The following is a 20,028-nucleotide window of genomic DNA, read 5'->3' as shown; positions in this document are numbered from 1 at the left end:
GTTTTCCTTTATTATCCCAAACTTGGGGGGAAGGAGGGCGCTGGGGGGCGTGTGTGTGTGTGTGTGTGTGAGCCAAAGGGGGAAGGAGGGTGTGGTGTGTGTGTATGCGCGAGCGAGCGAGCAAGTGAAGAAAGGCCAGGACTGTTGGCCAAGCCATGGATTGGCCAGTCAAACGCTAGGATGCAAGAGCCAAAATCAGGCACAAGTGGGGAAACTGCAACCTGTTGATTCTGTACGGCAATAAAGAGGCACTCTGGGGACCCAAGTCGCAAATTGAGAGCCCCCCCTACACAAATTAGTATAGCCTTTATACATTGGTGAAAACAAAAACACATGATCGTTTGAACTATAGGCAATGGGCAATAAGCAGTAAATTATTCACACCGCTAGTTGGGCAGAGCAGCCCCCCAAGAGGTGGGCTCCTTGCTAAAACGTTACAGCCTCTTCCCTTCTATCTTTCCCTAGCTGATAAGGCTGGTATATAAAGCTTCTAGCTAATTTATCTACAAAAGGAAAAAGGGAGCTGGCCTTGGGTCTACTGGTTCCAGATCTTCAATAATGGCAACCACATGATCGTTCCAGGAATTCGCAGTGCAGAGTAAAGGGGCTCGAAGAGGAGCAACCATGAACAAAGATGGACAAAATGGGGTTTCTTTGGCTCAAGGCAGCTGTACCGGCCCATCAGGGTGGGTGGAGGAGACTTACCTGAGCGATTTGCGACCTCCCCTGCTGGCTCCCCCATTGACTTTGCTCGTGGGGAGCTGGTAGGGAAGGTTTCCAATGGTGATTGTGTGCCCACAGGGGTGCTGCAACGGCCGGAACTTTGAGGACCGTCCATAAGTCTCTTCCTTCAGCACCATCGTAACTTTGAACAGTCACTGAACAGATGGTCATAACTCGAGGACTACCTGTGTTATAAAAACAATATAATTGAGTTATTTCTATGTCATTTCAACAAATTACCATTGGCCATTTCATCGATTTTCGTCTTGATAGGAATACTTTGGGACATTTTTGAATATATTTTGGCATGTGGCAATTTTTCAGTCAGTTTAAATGCCCCCGTTGTGAATGGGTTTACATGTCGTTACCCAAAGAAAACCCTGCTTATTTAACCTATATGCAGAGTACATCATGAGAAATGCCAGGCTGGAAGAATCACAAGCCGGAATTAAGATTGCAGGGAGAATCATCAACAACCTCAGATATGCAGACGATACCACCCTAATGGCAGAAAGTGAAGAAGAACTAAAGAGCCTCTTGATGAGGGTGAAAGAGGAGAGTGCAAAAGCTGGCTTGAAACTCAACATTAAAAAAACTAAGATCATGGCATCTGGACCCATCAATTCCTGGCAAATAGAAGGGGTAGAAATGGAAGCAGTAACAGACTTCATTTATCTGGGCTCCAAGATCACCGCAGACGGAGACTGCAGCCATGAAATTAAAAGACGCTTGCTCCTTGGGAGGAAAGCTATGGCAAGCCTAGATAACATATTAAAAAGCAGAGACGTCACCTTGCCGACAAAGATCCGCATAGCCAAAGCTATGGTTTTTCCAGTAGTAATGTATGGCTGTGAGAGCTGGACCATCAAGAAGGCCGAGCGCCGAAGAATTGATGCCTTTGAACTGTGGTGCTGGAGAAGACTCTTAAGAGTTCCCTGGACTGCTAGGAGGTCAAACCAGTCAATCTTAAAGGAAATCAACCCTGATTGTTCATTGGAAGGATCGATAATGAAGCTCAAGCTCAGATATTTTGGCCACCTAATGCGAAGAGAGGACTCTTTGGAGAAGACCCTGATGCTGGGAAAGATGGAAGGCAAAAGGAGAAGAGGACGGCAGAGGATGAGATGGTTAGATGGCATCACTGAAGCAATGAGCATGAAACTGAGCAAACTCAGGGAGGCAGTGAAGGACAGGAAGGCCTGGCGCAATATGGTTCATGGGGTCACGAAGAGTCGGACACGACTTAACGACTAAACAACAACAACCCAAAGAAAAAATACTTTTACCCAATTTTGGGTAATTTACCCAGGTTTGGGAAGCACTGCTTTAAGGGGTGCTGTTGGGGGGGCAACAGGACATTTGGAGGATCCTCCTTCCTTCACCATGGCCCCATATCAGCTGGCATGGCCACAAGGTACAAATGTTGCAGACTTCTTGCCAGTCAAGGGAAACTTAGCATAACACAGCCAACTGTCACGTGAAGGATGGGTGGAGAGCATTTTATTGCTATGAGGTGGAGCTGGCACGGGAAAAGAAGCGGGGTTGTCTTACTGAAAGGGAAAGTTGGCCCCATTTATAGACTCCATCTTGCAAACTGCAGCAGAGGAACTGGATGCAGAGGCCCGTCCAGCAGCAAACGGATCTCCATCATGGCAACGTACAATGTCCGGGTTGTTACAGGCAACTTCCATCATTCAGGCACCTTTGATTTAATTTCCATCACCTTGGTGGGCACCAAGGGCGAGAGTCCGAAAACCGCCCTTAACACCCTGAGTTCCCACTTCTATCGAGGCAGGGTAAGTTCTGAAGAACGGAACGCCTGGATCCTGGATGCCTTAGCAAGTTAGATCTTCTCACTTTTTTCTCAGGGGGCGGCAGGGTGATCAAGGGTACGGTGGGAAATCTCTTCAAAGCAGTAGACACACAGGCGCGCGCACACACACGCACACGATCTGCTAGCGCACAAAACAAGCCGAGATACATGTTTTTTTCCCTCCTCCAAATAACTGCAGTGTGTGGATGTGAGTTTTCGCTAGTTTTATGTATGCCTGATATCTGACTCTGCTTCGCAACTTTTCATGTTCAAACATGTGGGTCAACAATCCTTCGTGTTTTAATTTACAGGCTTTTTTTTTTCACTTTTTTCATTCTGAGGGGAATAACTAGTCCAACCTGTCTATTCTCCAAATTACAGTTTTTGCAGGGATCACGTTTTAGCCCGCATGACCTGAAAGAAAAAGATGTTCAATCTTTTGAAGATTTTTTTTTTCTTTGTGTCTTACGTGGCTTCTCTGGGCCCTTCCTCACAACCATGTTAAAATGCTTTCCTCCAGGCCTTTCTCTCTTTCTTGGCTTTTGCTGGAACCATGGTGAAGCCTTGGCTCCTGTTGATCATTTTTGCTCAGGGCAACAGGTGTTGTGAAACTTCTCCTTCTTGCCTTCTTATTTCACAACATTTTGGTTCCAACACAAGGTGAACTGACATCATCCACACCCACATCCTAGTTCCTCCTCACCACAACTGAAACCTATGATTCACCACCACCCAAGGTTGCCAGCTAAGCAGAGGATGGGTCCCTAGATCCAGCAGCAACGTCTCCCCTAGAGAACCAGTTGAGGTTCCTCTGACTCATGACGTCCCCTTTTCTTTTCCATGATGCCTCTGGATGCTCCGAATGTCAACTGCAGGAGAGTGAATACAAAATCACTTGTGAGCACAACCTGGGGGAAATCCTTCTTCTCCGCCTCCAGAAAGATGCCTTGGTTGAACCTCTTTCCAACAGCTGGTATTGTAATTTTGTCACGGTGACATCGGCCAAGGGGATGACCTACAATTTCCCCTGCTACCAGTGGATAGAGGACTCCCAGCCACTAGAGCTCCGAGAGGGAATGGGTGAGTAGGCCTACTCAAGGGAAAGAGGAGAAGGCTGTGAGCCTCAGATTCCTGCTTACACTCAGCAAAGTCAACGAGGCGTAACATCGTGCATCTGCGCAGTAGGTGAGGGAAGGCAAAGTGATGTCAAGTGCACCATCACACAGATGGCAGGGTTATGCCACCTCCATGAGTCACTGACACACGTCATTCTCATCGTTTGCATCAGGAGGGTATCACAGCCATTTTGGCATTGTGACCTCTTACAGATACCAATAATACTCCTTTACCCTCCCTATTTTTTTTTTAATATTGTGATTTCATGGGGTGTTCATTGGTATTTAGTCTTCAGAGAAAAACACTTGTGTACTATTAACCTGATTGCTGTAGCAATAAGTGCTGGTCATTGAGCTTTCTGGAAAACATTTGAATTTTTTTTAAAACACACTGCTTGAAATTAGACTCATAAACTCCTGGCGTGCTGATCTTAATGGGGCCATCACTATGGGGATTTTTACATTCTTACAATATACAGGCAGTCCTCGACTTACGACCACTATGGGAACCGGAACTTCCGTTGTTAAGCGATGTGGTCAGTAAGTGAGTCACACCAGATTTTATGACCATTTTTCCAGCGGTTGTTAAGCAAATCCAGCTTCCCCCATTGACTTTGCTTGTCGGAAGCCCCCCAGGAAGGTCGTATATGGTGGTCACATGGCCACAGGACACTGCAACTGTCATAAATACATGCCAGTTGCCAAGCACCCAAATTTTGATTACATGACTCCAGGGACGCTGCGATGGTTGTAAGTACAAGGACTGGTTGTAAGTCACTATTTTCAGTGCCGTTGTAACTTGGTTGTTAAATGGATGTTCATAAGTTGAGGACTACTGTAGAATCAAAAGACAGGACACAAATGCAAAATAATCAAGGCTTCACTGCAGTGTTTATTAGACAGTATGTACTGGAGGGGGACCCCACCAGGGGTTAGTGGGAGACACTCCCCTGTAGGCAAAATGGGTGCCCTGATATTTATATAAGTTCTACAAGGAGAACGGAAAAAGAACGCATCTGCATACATATTCATATGATGATGCAGGCATACCTAAATAAGCAATACTTCTCAGGTTACTTTCTGCCTCTCTATTATCTGCTATCTACAAGGACAACTGCTCTCTTCAAGAAAAGAAGAAACAAATTAGCTCAAGGTGCCAAATGGCAGGAAGAAGGCATCCTCCTTAAGTTGCTGTGGGGATGTTTGTGACAAGGAGTTGACAATCAGCTTAGTTCACACCAGCTTCAAAGGGGCTGCACCTTCCTTTATGTTTCAATTTTATTAAGGCGATCCCATTCATCTGAGGCCTCTAAAAACTTGCTTCTTTCACCCAAAAACTTGCTTCTTTCAGCCAAAGGTATATTTTCCTTACACTACCTGTATTTAGTTTTGGTTTAGCGTACGCCTCATTTCTTGTACATTCAGCTCTGACCTATACCTCTGGAGCAGTAAAGGTTCCTCTGTCTTGAAAAAGAGTGAGAAAGAAACTCAAGATAACCCCACCTTGATTCTATTTAGTATAAGATGGGACAGAAAGAAACTTGGAGAGGCTTGCAAGATTTTGTTATGCTACCTTACTCCAAGAAAAAACCTTCCTGGAATCCCCGCTGTGTCGGTTTCTTGACCTGGCCTGCCTCCAAGGCTTGGCAAGCCATGAGAACGTCATGTGCAAATGACTTGAATTCTGTTACTTGCACCAGTTACCAAAGCAAATGATGCAACTGACATGATTCATGCCATCTGTGCAATTAAGTCTACATACGTGTGACATATGGCCCCCTTTTCCCTCTCCAGGGACCCCCATGCTGATGGCTACATACTACTTCTGAATACCAGTTGAGTGGGGGATCCTGTAGCCTCGCATCCGGCTTGTGGACTTCCCTTTGGGACCCCTCGCTGGGCATGATGGGAACAGAATGTTTCAAGAGTTTGGTCGGATCCATCAGGCCATCCTCCATTCATCCCCTGGTCTCCTTTGACCTGCTCCAGAGGAGTCAGGATGTCTAGGATCTACTTTCAGCGATCTCTTGAGGGAGCAGCTGGTTCTTCTTGCTAACCTCCATCTTTGTTGCTATTTCCCCAGCGAAGACACCTGCCATGGACAGTTTGCCAAGGTTGCAGCAGCATCGAGAGGAAGAGCTTCAGCGCAGACAGAATACATACTGGTGAGTGAAATTTTGAGGCTGCCCAGAGGCATCCATGGGTGGAGTTCTGAAAATGAAGACCAAAACTCAACAGGGTTGTAGTGCATGGACACGGTCACCATCTTGACTTTTTTGACCCACCCACAAATTGTCCCTGATGCTGTTAGTTCAAACCCCGGGTCTCAGAGAAGCAAGGAATATGTGTGTTTGTGTATGTGAGGATCCTAATGTCCTATGACATGAAAACAGCCTCTCCAAATTCTGATTTATCCTACTTGTAGGCAATGAAATTGGAGGTGCAATTTTCCCAAATATTTTTTCAGGAGGAAAGAAAATCTTCTTCTTCTTTTTTTTTTTTTTGGTTTTTTTGGTTTTGGCAATAATTCCTCCTCCTTGCTGTGACGTAGTTATTCTTTTGCATCTCTCACCAAGGCCCGGGTCCAACACTCTTCCAAGATACCATAGGGGAAAAAAACCTGACAGCTGACACAAGATGAGAAATATTCTGAAAAATGACTCTTTTTAGGGAAGGAGTAGGAAAATAATCTCAGAAATATTCTCAGAAAAGTTTTTTGTGAAATTTTAGGGCAGTTCTACAGAGAGGTATCCAAAGGGAGGTCAAAAAAGCCATGATTGTGCAATCAAAACCCACATGTAAAAAAGGGGCAGGGCAATCATGGCCACCATCTTGACTTTTTTAACCTCCCTCTCATGGAAACCTCTGGTTCTACATAATACTAATGCTCACTGCTTTAGGTGGAAGGAGTTTGCACCAGGGGTCCCTTATTGCCTGGATGTCAACTCTGTTGAGGAGCTGGACACAGACATCAAATTTTCTTTCACCAAAGCCGCCACCTTCATCCAAAACTCCAAGGCCAAGTAAGTTTTGTGCAGGAAACAAAAGATCTTAGCTCACTTTGGATGCCTAATGAACTTTATTTTTAAATAATGGTATTTTGAATTGACTGTATTGTATTGTTGGTTTGGGCTACCAAAATATCTTGGTCAATGTTGATCAGAAGATACAGCCAAAGTAGATCCTTATGAGTAACAGCGTTTGGTTAGGGGAAATCCAAAAGGACTTCTGCAGGCAGAGAGGAAGGAATTGCAACTTGTAGTACCAAAGAACCTGGTTGCCTATATTTGGGAGATGGTGAAATACTGGATGTATCCTTCAGTGGAAAAATGTCAGCCTAGTTTTTCTCAAAGTGACACTTTCCAGATGTTTTTTGGGGAGGTTCTGGAGGTTGTAGCCCAAACACATTTGGAGACTACTCAGTTGGGGCTGGTTGGCAAGGAGCTGTTCAAAGAAGACTTCCTGGAATGTCTTGCCAAAGCCCCAGGAATCTGAAGACTCAGATCCACTGAGGACATTATCCCAAGCAATCAAGAGATGGTAGCTTCACTGTCTTCCCAGAATGCCAAGGTATAAAAGTTCAGAGCCAAGGGAGTTACAGGTCTACTATTTCTCCTTGGGAGTTACAGGTCGACTGAAGAGAAAGACCTTGCTCATGAGAAGTCCTTCTTTTTCCTGAGTCTACAATAGTGTTTTTCAAAGTTGGCAACTTTAAGATGTGTGGACTTCAACTCCCAGAATTCCCCAGCAGGGAATTCTGGAAGTTGAAGTCCACACATCTTAAAGTTGCCAAGTTTGAAAAACACTAGTCTAGATGAAGCTCTGGAACATGACAGAATTTAGTTTGTAGTAGACCCAGGAGTGGAAGGACATTTATAATCAACCTTGTTATTCTGATTTTTCTCCTTGGTTATATTGAAGTCTTCAAACCTCTGGGTTTTCTTTTAACCTGCAGTTAATTTGAACTTCCAGGTTAAGGGTAAATATTAATTTAGTGATTAATATTTATCAGCATAGGGAGAGGGCTATTTTCTTCCTTTGTGAGCACCTGGTTGGCCTCTGTTAAAAAGCAGGATGTTACAGTAAAGGATGGCTTGCAAATGATCCGGCAGAGGAACTTCTTATAATATGATATGATACAAGGAAAGAGGTAGCTTCAGTTCAGTTGGCTTTGAATAAGATGAACTTTTCTGCATGGGGGTCATAGTCACAAGAATGTTTGACCTACTGTGTTGGTAGTTCACCATGTCTCCCTGTGGCGGCTTGCACATCCTTTGTGCCACATGTTCTCAAGGTGGATGATCTAAGCATTTGGTGGAATGGGCTCTTCCCATTGGGAGGAATATTTGAAGGTAGGGAAACCATGGTCTACTCAATCCTGCTTTTCTACTACTCCTAGGCAAGTGGAACTCAAGCTGAGAGGGTATTCTGATAGACAAGAATCCTGGGACAAATTGGAGGACATCAAGAAGGTTTTCTGGTTTAACAAGACAGAGATGTCAGGTAATCTGGTGGTCTAGCTAGCAGCTAAAAGCCCATTAGAAGTGACATCTGACAGATCCTCATTCTGCTTATTTCAGAACCCTCTGAAAACTGAGTGGAGCATATCCTCTGAAAATATTACTCCCCAGATTTCTTCGTTTTACCAGTGTGGTAGAACCCAAGAATCCTGCATGTGAATTCCCCTGATGGAACCTGCCCAGTTTAACTTTGATTCCAGAGAGGGGGATACTGAACTGGATTCCAAATTATTAGGCCATCTTATCTTTTCGGCAGCCAAATCCTCCCCTTGATATTCTTTGTTCCAGAACATGTCATGGAGCATTGGAAGAGGGACGAATTCTTTGGCTACCAATTCTTAAATGGACTGAACCCAAACGTCATCCAGTTATGCACCAAGATCCCGTCTAATTTTCCTGTGACCCAAGAGATGGTAGCCAGATCTCTTGGGGACTCCACCACATTGCAGAAGGAGCTGAATGTAAGGAAGCTGGTGCTACATGCTTTAAGGGGCCCTTCTAGGAGACCCCCCCCCTTCCTGGAAAGGAAGCCATTTCATCAGTCCACTTCCATGTCTGAGTTTCTCATGCTATGCCTCCACAGAAGCAAAGGATTTTCATTGCGGATTACCACATCTTGGAGGGCATTAGTCCGGGGCTGAATAATGGACGTCTTCAGCATATAGCAGCTCCATTGTGTTTGCTACACTTGTCATCTGAAGGGCGTCTCATGCCTCTTGCCATCCAGGTATGAAGTTGGGTTATTGGAGACTAGGAAGGTGTTAGAGACTTGTTGTAGTGACACAACTGGGAAGGAGGAGAGACTACGCTGCCATGCTGCAGTGATATTGTGCAGAAACACTGTCTGTCCACTGCCTTCTCTAAAGCAAAGTGACCACAGACTCATTGAATGCAGGGATGTCCACAGGACAGGGTCGAAAAGTCATGATGGCAGCTACGGCTGTCCAAGTGAAGCTCTGCCCCTTTTTTACCTGCCACACATGCTCAACACACATTAAAAAGGGGAGGCCTTCAATCGTCTGGTAGCAGCCTCTATTTTGAATGTTCTAAACCTCACCCCCACCCCATTCATGATAAACAGACAAATGGATCATTGAACAAATCAGCCCAGAGTTCTCATTGGAGGGACCAATGACCAGGCTCAAATGATCCTACTTGGGACACATGATGTGAAGACCCAGCTCTCTGGAGAAGCTCTAATGCTGGGAAAGGTGGAAGGAAAGAGAGGAAGAGGAGGACCAGCAGCAAGGGGGAGGGACTCAGTTATAGTGGTGATCAATGCACCATTGGAAGATCTGAAAGTAGTCTAATCTGATTTGAAATCACATTGATTCCACCAGAATCGTGGATTGGATTTGCATCATCCAGTCGGTTTGGGCCAAATCGTCCAAATCAGTCCACTTCAAACTGACTTGGATGATAAAAACCCAAGTGCCCGTCTGCAAAGATGGTTCAGATGGGTCCAAGGCAAATAAAATGTATCTGATATGATTTGGCAATTCAATCTGAATCAGGGATCTGAGCTGGAAAATTATTTTGAGGAGGAGAGTTGATTGGCTTTGAATCAAATCTCTGAATTAAATCCTTGCTCAGTGTTGTATTCAGCAGCCCAAGGGGAGACTCATCTGCTGTACCTTGGTCTGTCCCATGCTAGTTAAAAGGTCAGGTGCTGGGTCACAACCCCCCAATCTCTTAGATATATTTATTCTAGAACAGTGTTTCCCAACCTTAGCAACTTTAAGACATGTGGACTTCAACTCCCAGAATTCCCCAGCCAGCATAGCTGGCTGGGGAATTCTGGGAGTTGAAGTCCACTCATCTCAAAGTGGCCAAGGTTGAGAAACATTGTTCTAGAAGTTGTTTACACACACACACACACACACACACACACACCTCCTGATGGATTGGCTTCTGCTCCTTTTCACAGCTTAGCCAGTCTTCCAACTCACCCATCTTCCTGCCCAGCGATCCTGAATGGGATTGGATCCTGGCCAAGACCTGGGTGCGCAATTCTGACTTCCTCGTGCACCAGGCTCTCACCCACCTGCTCCGGACGCACCTCCTGGCGGAGGTGTTCACCATAGCGACTCTCCGCCAGCTTCCGATGTGTCATCCTCTCTACAAGGTAGAACATTTTTCAAGCGTGACAGAAATCATGGGCTTTGGTTCAAATCTTGATTCACTCAGGGTTCCTTCCTCACCATCCCATAGTTTACAGTGGTTAGTGTGGCTCTACAGCAGAAGGACCTCATTATCTTCCTTTTGTTGGGCTTGGTAGTTTGATGGATGTCTTCCTGCATCTGAAGGTTTGAATGATCTGCCAGTCCTGTCATGGTGTACAATATATTACTTTTGTGACAAGATAATATTGCCTTTTGGGGAACAGTGTGGACTTTCAGAAGGTACATGAGTCTCATTGATATGACTGTAGATGAGTCTATCTTTTCAGTTCTGCATTGCGTAGCCAACACAGCATGAAACTAGTTACTTGCTGGCTGACTCAGCTCAGAAAGATGCTCAGAAGAAGTCCTGCCTTTTCCTACCCTTTTCTTCTGCCTGGCAAGTTTCTCATTTTTGAGCCCATAATGTGGGCAATTCCTAGGAAATAACAAGAAGCTCCTAGGAGAAGGAAAAACTTGGCTGTGTATATATAAAAGCAGCAAAACTGAAACCAAGTTTCAACCAAGTATGCTGAAAAATTTACTGCATTCCTTTTCTGGGAGAGAATTTGAACTCAACACAGCCCAAGCAAGTCACCCAGTGAGTAAGCTGCCTTCCCCAACCTGTCCATGGCTGATGGCTGAGGATGATGGGGAATGCAAGCCAATATATTTGGTGCCACGCTGAGAAAAGCTGGTATGAGATTGTGCCCCGTAGAGGTCTGGACGAGATGGTACCAGTGAGGAACATGTTTTGCCTCTCAATCTTCTCTTTGGCAGCTCCTGATCCCTCACACCCGCTATACCCTTCACATCAACACCTTGGCCCGGACCCTCCTTGCTGCAAAAGGAGGAGTGTTTGATAAGGTACGTTAGCCTGCAATTCACCAGACCAGGCCTGTCTTCAAGTAGGCTCCATCTGATAACTTGGATTCGCTGTTCCGATTCTCCTTCTAGGCAATTGGCACCGGCTTTGAGGGCTTGGTCCAGCTGTTGCAAAAGGGGACGGCAGCTACGATGTATTCCTCCCTTTGTCTCCCAGAAGATATCAAGGCCCGTGGAGTGTCTTCGTTGCCCAACTATCACTACAAAGATGATGGTCTGAAGATCTGGGCAGCAGTAGAGAGGTTAGGCCAGGAGGAGGTGGGATCATGCAGGACCAAGTAGTGGGCCCACAGGGAAATTTAAGGCAAATTGGAAGAATGTGTTTAGAGCTGGAGAAAGCATTTCAAGCATTATGTGGGTTTTGAAAAGGGGACGTGGGGGCAGAGGATATGGCTGAGATGGAACACCAAAGAAATAACAGTAAGAACAACAGGTATGTGGATGTCACACGTTTGCACAGGCTAAATATTTAGAGTCACCCATTGGGGGAGATGGGCAGCATACAAATTTAATAATAAATAAATAAATAAATAAATAAAGAAAGAAAGAAAGAAAGAAAGAAAGAAAGAAAGAAAGAAAGAAAGAAAGAAAAGGTTCTTTAGAACCTTTTAAGCATTACAACCCATCATCCACAAAGGATGGGTGGAATCTCAATATTGAAAAAGTGGTTGAGAACCAAAAGGTTAAGATTCTAGAAGATTTCCAAATACAGATCCATAAACCCATAATAAGTCAGACATGACCGTAGTTAGAAACAAACCAGTATCGATAATTGGCTTTGTAGAACGGGAGATTGAAGGGGGAGAAAGAAATAATAATAATAATAATAATAATAATAATAATAATAATAATAATAATAGAGAAATATGAAGTCTTTCAAATAGCGATTGAGCGAATGTGCGAATGAAAAGAAAATGGCACCAGTCGTGGTTGGTCGGCTTGGTGCCATCCCAAAAGTTCTGGACAAGGACTTGGACGCAATAGGAACGGACAGGATCTCAACTCACCCATTACAAAAAGTTGCCTTACTTGGAACAGCATATATACGATGACAATATCTTTAGCTATCCTAGATCCTTGAGAAGAATATGACAATCAGAAGTCCCAAATCCAGTGAGAACTATCTGGTAGACAGGGTATAAATATCAGTAATAATAGGAAAGTGAATTATATCAAATGACGGTCGCCTAGCTCAAAAGCAACTGGAAAAGTCTGTACCTATCAGGACTGGCAACTGAAATGCAGATATTATGGAATAAACCAGCAGACGTTTCCCCGTAGTTGTTGGAACATTAGGAACTATAACGGTAGAACTGTCAAAGCAGCTGAAAAGAATTAGAATTATTCGACCTCACAACATTCAGCTTACAGAAAACAGCTACTCCTAACTACAGATGTATTATGGAGATGTTTGGACAATTCTTAGGCTTTTGGTTAAAGCTTGAATTGATCCTTTAACTACTAGTATTTGCTGAGCAACCTTCAAAAGAGGACACATTGTCATAATCATCACAATTACTACTATTAAGCACATACTCTGGCTTTCTGCTTACATAATTAGCCCAGGCAAGCTTCCAAGACGCAAATGCAAAATATAATGCACAGTAATGAAATATTTGTGATCAAACTTGAGATTAGAATCAAGACGATTACGATCAGATGCCCTGTTAAATGCCTGGTGACATATGGATGTCTCTTTGCCATTTCCTAAATACTGGGTAGAAGGGCACCACGTAGCCATTCCTGGGGAGCTCATTCCATCCCTTGAAGACCACACAGGAGAAGGTCCTCTCCATGTATCAGATAGGCAATCTCTGGTAGATGGAGCATCTCCCAGAAGGTGTCTCCTGCTGCTGGAAGTAACCGGGCAGGTTCCAAGAGGAGACAGGTGGACCCTAATATGTTCAGGGCTCTAAAAGTCATAAACTATTGTTATTGGTTGAGTATTGAGGAAATCTGGAATCCTTGACCTTCCTATAAGCCAGAGTTAGAAGTTATTAAGTCATTCCCGTAGAGTTCATCTTTCCTCTTTGGTTCTTCTCTTCTCAGCTTTGTCTCTGGCATTGTTGATTTGTATTATAAGATGGATTGTTCCGTCCAGGAAGATTCAGAACTGCAGTCCTGGATATACGAGATTTTTCAGAAAGGCTTCCTGGCACGGACATCTTCTGGTAAGGACCAGTCCTTTAATAAGCCACAGATACTGAATGCAGCGTAGGCGAGCTTCAGATAGCATTATCAGTTGTGTCATTTTGGATTAAAAGTTCACCTGGAAGTTCAGTTGAAAGCCCATCGGTTAAATGGATTGGTAAATAAATAAATAGGCAGGGGAATCGGCTGATTCTGGGGTGAAGTGGGCTGTTCAAACAATGAACGGCCACCACAGAATTGTAAATGACACACAGTGTTGGGTCACATAGTCTATGATAATATATAAAAACATAATCAACTGGGCATTGGAAATCCCTAGGATTGTGTTTCTCAACCTTGGCAACTTTAAGATTTGTGGACTTCAACTCCCAGCATGCTGGCTGGGGAATTCTGGGAGTTGAAGTCCACAGAACTTCTTGTTGCCAAGGTTGAGAAATACTGAGGTAGACATTAAAATGGACATACTCATTTATCCCAACCATCACTACAATACATTGCCAATTATAGGGTACCAATTAAAAACAAGCAAACAGAAACAAAATTATTCCAAGAATGAGTCTTTTTGAAGTACCTAGGAATGACTGATCGATTCTCGTTCTCCTGGAAGAATTCTACAGAAGGTTTTGAATGCTATTGTTGAAATTCACAGCATCTTCCTTAGTAGAAAATTATTTTTGCGTCTTTATAGTTAACAGGGTAATACCTAACATCAAGAACTTGGGTTTTTTAAAATAATAATTTTATTAAACTTTCTAAAATGAACACTCTAATCACCCTTTTGCTGTATACAGATAATCCTCGGGTTAAGAATGCCCGGTTTAAGGATGATCCATAGTTAGGAACGGAACCTACTGTAGTAAAATTCAAGTTAAATACACAATGGTTTGAGTTAATTATGCAATATTACTTATACAGAATTATACAATAATACTGGTCTGGCTTACATACAAGTTCAACTTAAGGACAGACCTTGGGAACAGAACTCGTTCTTAAACTGGGGGCTACCTGTATTCTGAAAACTTTTTGCAAATCCTTAAGCTCATAGTTAAAACTTGTTTCTTAATGGATTGAAGAAAACTCTTCCAGTGAATCAATAAAACTTGCTGTTCTAAAGGTTCTCAATCTTTAAAAAGCAGTAAAAAAATAAAAATACAGTGGAACCTCAGTTTACGAACTTAATTCGTTCCGTGACTCTGGTCACACCCCGAATTGGTCGTAACCCGAAGCAAATTTCCCCGTAAGGTTCAATGTAATTACCGTTAATCCGTTCTGGCATGGAGGACAGGGAGGTGGCTATTGCTTGGAGGGAGAGTTCCCCTCCCTACGACCATGTGTCAGGGGCGGAAAAATGGCCATGGACCACGTGTCAGGGGCGGAAAATGGCCATGGACCACGTGTCAGAGGCGGAAAAATGGCTGCGGACCATGTCACGGGAGGGAAAATGGCCACGGATCCAGTTCGTAACCCGAGGCGGAGTTCGCAAACCGAGATAAATTTTTGCGGCCGGAGCTGGTCGTAACCTGAAAAGTTCATTAACAGAGGCGTTCGTAACCCGAGGTACCACTGTAAAATCCAAAGTGATTAAGATATGAGGCTCAGTCAAACCGTGAGTCCGAATAGGCTACACTGACAGCTGTGAAGCTCATGTAATCCTGCGACTCCCAGCCATTCCCAAGCCAGCTGCAAAAACCTTGATTCCTGCCATCTGCTCATGAAAACTGGCTGTTTGGAGTACGTATGGGCGATCTCAAGATCTCTCCTTTCTCCAGAGAGATTTTGGCGGTCCGGATCCAACATCTGGCTGCCGTTTTCAGCCGTAATGTCATCCATCTCTGCCAGGGACATCAATTCACCATGTCCTCACTGGAAGTTATCCCCTAGCATTAGGAATTTGGAGCAACGTCCATTCATGTTGCATGAGCAGGTAAGGAGAGAAGAAAGGAAATGATGCAGAAGTCATGAAGAATGACCAAGTCAATCTTGGAGTTGGAGAACCTACAATTTCCACAGGTAGACTCTTCCACTGCTAGAACACTGGCATCATTAAAATCAATTTCCTTCAGTAGTGATTGATTGATTGATTGATTGATTACGTGCCATCAAATCAGTGTCGAGTCTTAGTGACCACATAGATACATTTTCTCCTGAACAATTCAGTGTTAGGGTTGCTTATTTTCAGAAAAACAATTACTTGGAATCTGATGAGTTCAAGGAATTCTGAGCGGGCGCACACTTCGGTAAACTTTTCCTCTGCTTGCCTGTATGCATCAGCTTTCCTTAAGTACCTTGTGGAGGATTGTTTTTAATAACTGGTTGCGCATTTCTCTTTACGCTTTCCTCCCTACATTCTCAGGCATCCCTTCCTCATTCAGGACTGTGAAAGAACTCAAAAAGTTCCTGACCATGGTGATTTATACCTGCTCAGCCCAGCATGCTGCTGTGAACAGCGGACAGGTAGGAACAAGTGCACCTGCAAACAGGTAAATCCGCTGAGGGTCATTAATTTGCGGGGGCATACCCTATAGGCCCCGCTAGGTGGCAGCACTGAATCACTGTGAGTGGATCTTGAAATGCTAAGCAGGAACAGATCTGGTTAGGATTTGGATGGGAAAGCCACTGGAAGTTCCAGGGCTGGAGACTAGACTGGGAAGTTAGAAAACAGAAGAGGGTGATAGGAAATCATTTCCCATCACGTTGCAAGAAAAATTCCGGGACATCCTTGGAGTCACCAGAAGTCAAGGAAAGTTCCCTTACAGAATCAAGCAGTTGGACGTGATCATCATGAGGACCAGGCTGTGGGATGTAACCTACCAGGAACCCTTTGGTGTTGTTCATTCTTGGAATGTTGGATTGCAGTTTGATATCGGTGCCTGGATGCCCAACTTCCCCTCCTCCATGAGGAAGCCTCCCCCACAGAGCAAGGGCCAAGCGAGTCTGAAGAGCTACAAAGACACCATCCCAGAAGTCAACATCACATCCATCATCCTGAGCACCCTGTGGCAGCTCAGTGCCCCTTCAGGAGACATGGTGAGTGCACCCACCCACTCTAGAAATGGATGCCAAGATGACAGGCCCACCTCCCTGATGCTTCAGTGACATGGGGGGAAAGGCGATAGTGGTGAAGCACCTTGCTAAGGACCCCTAGGGCAGTGCCTGACTCCTCCAGATAGGCTGTGCAATGGTTCTCTAAGAAGATCTGCTGTGTCCCCAAATGACAATGGTAAGCCAAAGAGTAAACACTAATGACAACAATGAGCTGGTGGACTCAACCATCTATATCAGCATAAGGCAACGTTTGCAGCCCATCCAGTCAGGTGAGATACCTGGGGCTTGTTGATGCCAGTGGGATAAATCCTTGGAGAAGATCAGTGGAACCACCTCTCTGCTGTGATGGCTTGATTCCACCCTTGGTCTACTTGTAAGCAAGTGCTGAGCAGTCAAGCTTTGAGGGTTAGGGTTAGAGCCATTATGAACACTCCTCAAAATAAACTCTGAGTAATCTGGAGCTTCCACCTGCCCTGTATACCTTCTAGTTTGCAGTGCTGAATGGTCTTCAGGATTGGTCACCATGCTTTTTGTAAACAAAGAACAAAAACAAAACCACCCACCCACCCACACTATTTTGCATAGGAGTCACCTTGGAAGAAGCACTGGTAATGAAGAACAGGGGGGTGCAAGCTATAAGCAATGGGAGAAAATGGTGCGGGGAGGAGAAGTGGGAGAAGCAATATTTTGGTGGAGCTGAGGAGCAGGACACCCAGCGCAAGCCTCTTTACAAGGGGATGGGGCTGTGATAATGGCCATAAATATGACATGGAGATGGGTTAAGAAGAAGTGGACGATGAAAGGTCATTTTCAGAGACCAACTGGTTGAGGTGCTTGTTCCATATGTATACAAAGTTGCTGTGGCTGCAAATGCAGTTTTAAGTTGCTTCAATGGACATCTAGTTTCCAAATCATGGGAAATAAATCATTCCACCGTGTTCTGTCAGTTCGGTGTCCATATTTGGGCACCACCCTTGAAGGAAGATTCGGAGAACATGGAATAGCTTTAGAGAAGAGAAATAGACTAGAAACCCAAGTCCTACAAAGAGAAATGGAAGGGAGTGGGATGTTTGGCTCTGGGAAGAGAAGATGAGGTGTTGTGGGGAGGGGAAATAGGATAGCCCTCTCGAAGGTCATCCCAGACTACAGAATATGGAATAATGGATTGAAGTTATAGGAAGGCAGAATCTCTGGAATGTTAGGAAAAATTACTTAATAGTAAGTAATAGTCAGTAGTTCCACTGTCAAACTACAAAGAGCAGTTTGACAGTGGAACTATTGACCCAGAAAAATGGTGACCTCCCTTTTGTTAGATGCTTTCAAGCGGAGGCCGGAGAAGACTAATACTGTCTGGGATACTTTAGTTTGGAAACTCAGCAAGGTTGGGCTCCATGGCCTCTGTCACCCTTTCTATGACTCAAGGGAAGGACTTCATTAGATGAGTAATCCCTTCCTTCTCCTTCTCCTTCTCCTTCTCCTTCTCCTTCTCCTTCTCCTTCTCCTTCTCCTTCTCCTTCTCCTTCTCCTTCTCCTTCTCCTTCTCCTTCTCCTTCTCCTTCTCCATTCCTCCTCTTCTCCCCCTCTTCTCTTCTCCTCCTCCTCCTCCTCCATTCCTCCTCCTCCTCCTCCAGATTCCCTTGGGCCGATATCCTGACGAGCATTTCACCGAGAAGGCCGCTAAAAAGCTCATTGCAGCCTTTCAAGACCAACTGGACAAGATTTCCAAGGAAATTAAGAAGAGGAATAAATCGCTCACCGAGAAGGAGCCTCTCACCAAAGAGGATGAGTCTGTCCTTGTTGCTTACAACTACCTCTATCCTCCCGAGATAGAGAACAGTGTCAGCATTTAAGTGGGGGTGTGGGGGGGACTCCATTCTGTGGAAGAATTTAAGCAATCTGAATATTATTAAAAGTTTTAGCATGGAGCTTCTGAGCATAGGAAGAGTTTAAACTGTAGCAGCAAGTATTTAGCAAGCAGGTGGGCTTCAAGAGGAAGTAGTTTCTATGTTGTATTAATGGGTAGACAATGCAAGAGAAGGTGGACTAGATCGTGAGAGCTTGTGGAAAGTTTTGCTGTTGCACAATGCAAGGGCAGCCTGACTTCATATAATTATTTTTTTGTCGGGGTTTTCTGTAACCAATCCTGCTTTCACAAATCTGTAGTCCCTTGTTGCTTCATTATCAATACACCCTATTGTCTTTTGGGGGGCCTTGCCCATGGCATACGACTGAACGTGCCCATATGTGCTTGGCCTGGCTTTGCGAACCCATCATAAATGTTGGAGGTTGAACGACTCCGTGCTGTCTTGACTGAGTAGAGAAAATGAACCTGCCCTTCCCCTTGTGGGGCCGAGTGAGAAGGGAGAGAAAGTTGTAAGTCGAAAGCGGGATGGAGATTAAATTAAATTCATAAGTTCCCTCTTCCAGGTTATTCTCTAATGGTTTGCAGCATTGTGAGGGTGAGGCGGTCATGCTGGGTGGGGAATTCTGGGAGCTGGAGTCCAACGTCTATCTATCATCTATCTGTCTGTCTGTCTGTCTGTCTGTCTGTCTGTCTGTCTGTCTGTCTGCCTGCCTGCCTGCCTATCTATCTATCTATCTATCTATCTATCTATCTATCTATCTATCTATCTATCTATCTATCTATCATCTATTTACTTATCATTATTGAGAAGAAAAAAACCACATAGAAAATGCTTTAACAAAAAAGTGAAATACAACAAAGAAAAAAAATGTTAATATGTCATTATAATAGCGAACAATTACAATTCTATGGATACTTATCTAATGCAAATATTATCCAAGTACGTATATATTTCTAATACATTTATATGACTATCATGTTTTTTTTTAACCTATTGTATTTTCGCATAAATGAGTCCCATATTTCATTACATTTGTCCATACAAAATCTACATCTACTTTAAGATGTGTGGACGTCAACTCCCACAATTCCCCATGGTGCCTGGGGAATTCTGGGAGTTGAAGTCCGCGCATCTTAAAGTTGCCAGGGTTGAGAAACATTGCCTTAAAGGCCAGTGTATATAGGAGTTGCTTACCAGCTGGCTAATGTTGTAAACTAACCTTGTCTTGGTTGTGCCAAGAAGTCCTGCCCTTGCTTTGACCAAGATTCTTGGTCTCACCCAATTCCAGATTTGTTCTGCAATTTGTGGCTTCTCCACCTTTGCCTGTGAAAATGGCTATCTGCTTATGTTCACAAGGCCTTGAATTTAACTACATCTGTGCTGAACAGTTTCTTCAGGAGTGGCCGGAGGGAGATTAGAAAAAGGAAAAGAAACACCACTAAAACTAGTCCACACGAACTGCACTCCTAGACCTCTCCATGTCTTTCCATCTTTCCAAGCCCGTCTTGCTTCCACCACCCATACAGCGTGTGCTGATTCACACGCTGCCTTTGGCTCTTTAAATCTCTCTCCTCTTCCTTTTTCCAGACGATATAGCTTTCTCATCCTTCCCCTTCCTCTCGACCCATTCACTCTTCTTCCATATATTTCTTTTGCAATTCAGTCCTCGTTCATTCTCTTTCTTTGAAGGACCAAACTGTGTCAAGATATTTATCTCCTAGCTTAGAAATGGCACCAACCACGGATTCCTAC

At 44.3% G+C, this 20,028-nt stretch overlaps 1 protein-coding gene across 1 annotated transcript; it reads left to right on the top strand.

Moving 5' to 3' along the window:
• The first annotated feature begins 2,372 nt into the window (after nt 1-2,372).
• LOC103062621 (hydroperoxide isomerase ALOXE3) lies at nt 2,373-18,261 on the top strand. The gene is made up of 14 exons (XM_007426686.2): nt 2,373-2,519; nt 3,412-3,616; nt 5,735-5,816; nt 6,552-6,674; nt 8,051-8,154; nt 8,460-8,632; nt 8,755-8,898; nt 10,099-10,296; nt 11,111-11,197; nt 11,288-11,457; nt 13,265-13,386; nt 15,720-15,820; nt 16,223-16,393; nt 18,043-18,261. The coding sequence occupies exons 1-14, from the start codon at nt 2,373-2,375 to the stop codon at nt 18,259-18,261; spliced, it is 2,046 nt and encodes a 681-aa protein (XP_007426748.1).
• The last annotated feature ends 1,767 nt before the right edge of the window (nt 18,262-20,028 follow it).

Source organism: Python bivittatus, unplaced genomic scaffold, assembly GCF_059951505.1.
Source record: "Python bivittatus isolate LINGU-HERP-01145 unplaced genomic scaffold, Pbiv_v1 ctg000370_np1212, whole genome shotgun sequence".
In the NCBI taxonomy this organism is placed as follows: Eukaryota; Metazoa; Chordata; class Lepidosauria; order Squamata; family Pythonidae; genus Python; species Python bivittatus.
This window is presented reverse-complemented; position numbering and strand designations above follow the sequence as displayed.

Coding starts and splice junctions, on each gene's coding strand:
- LOC103062621 (XM_007426686.2), top strand. CDS start 2,373: ATGGCAACGTACAATGTCCGGGTTGTTACAGGCAACTTCCATCATTCA. Junction 3,617..5,734: donor AGAGCTCCGAGAGGGAATGG/GTGAGTAGGCCT, acceptor CTATTTCCCCAG/CGAAGACACCTGCCATGGAC. Junction 16,394..18,042: donor GTGCCCCTTCAGGAGACATG/GTGAGTGCACCC, acceptor CTCCTCCTCCAG/ATTCCCTTGGGCCGATATCC.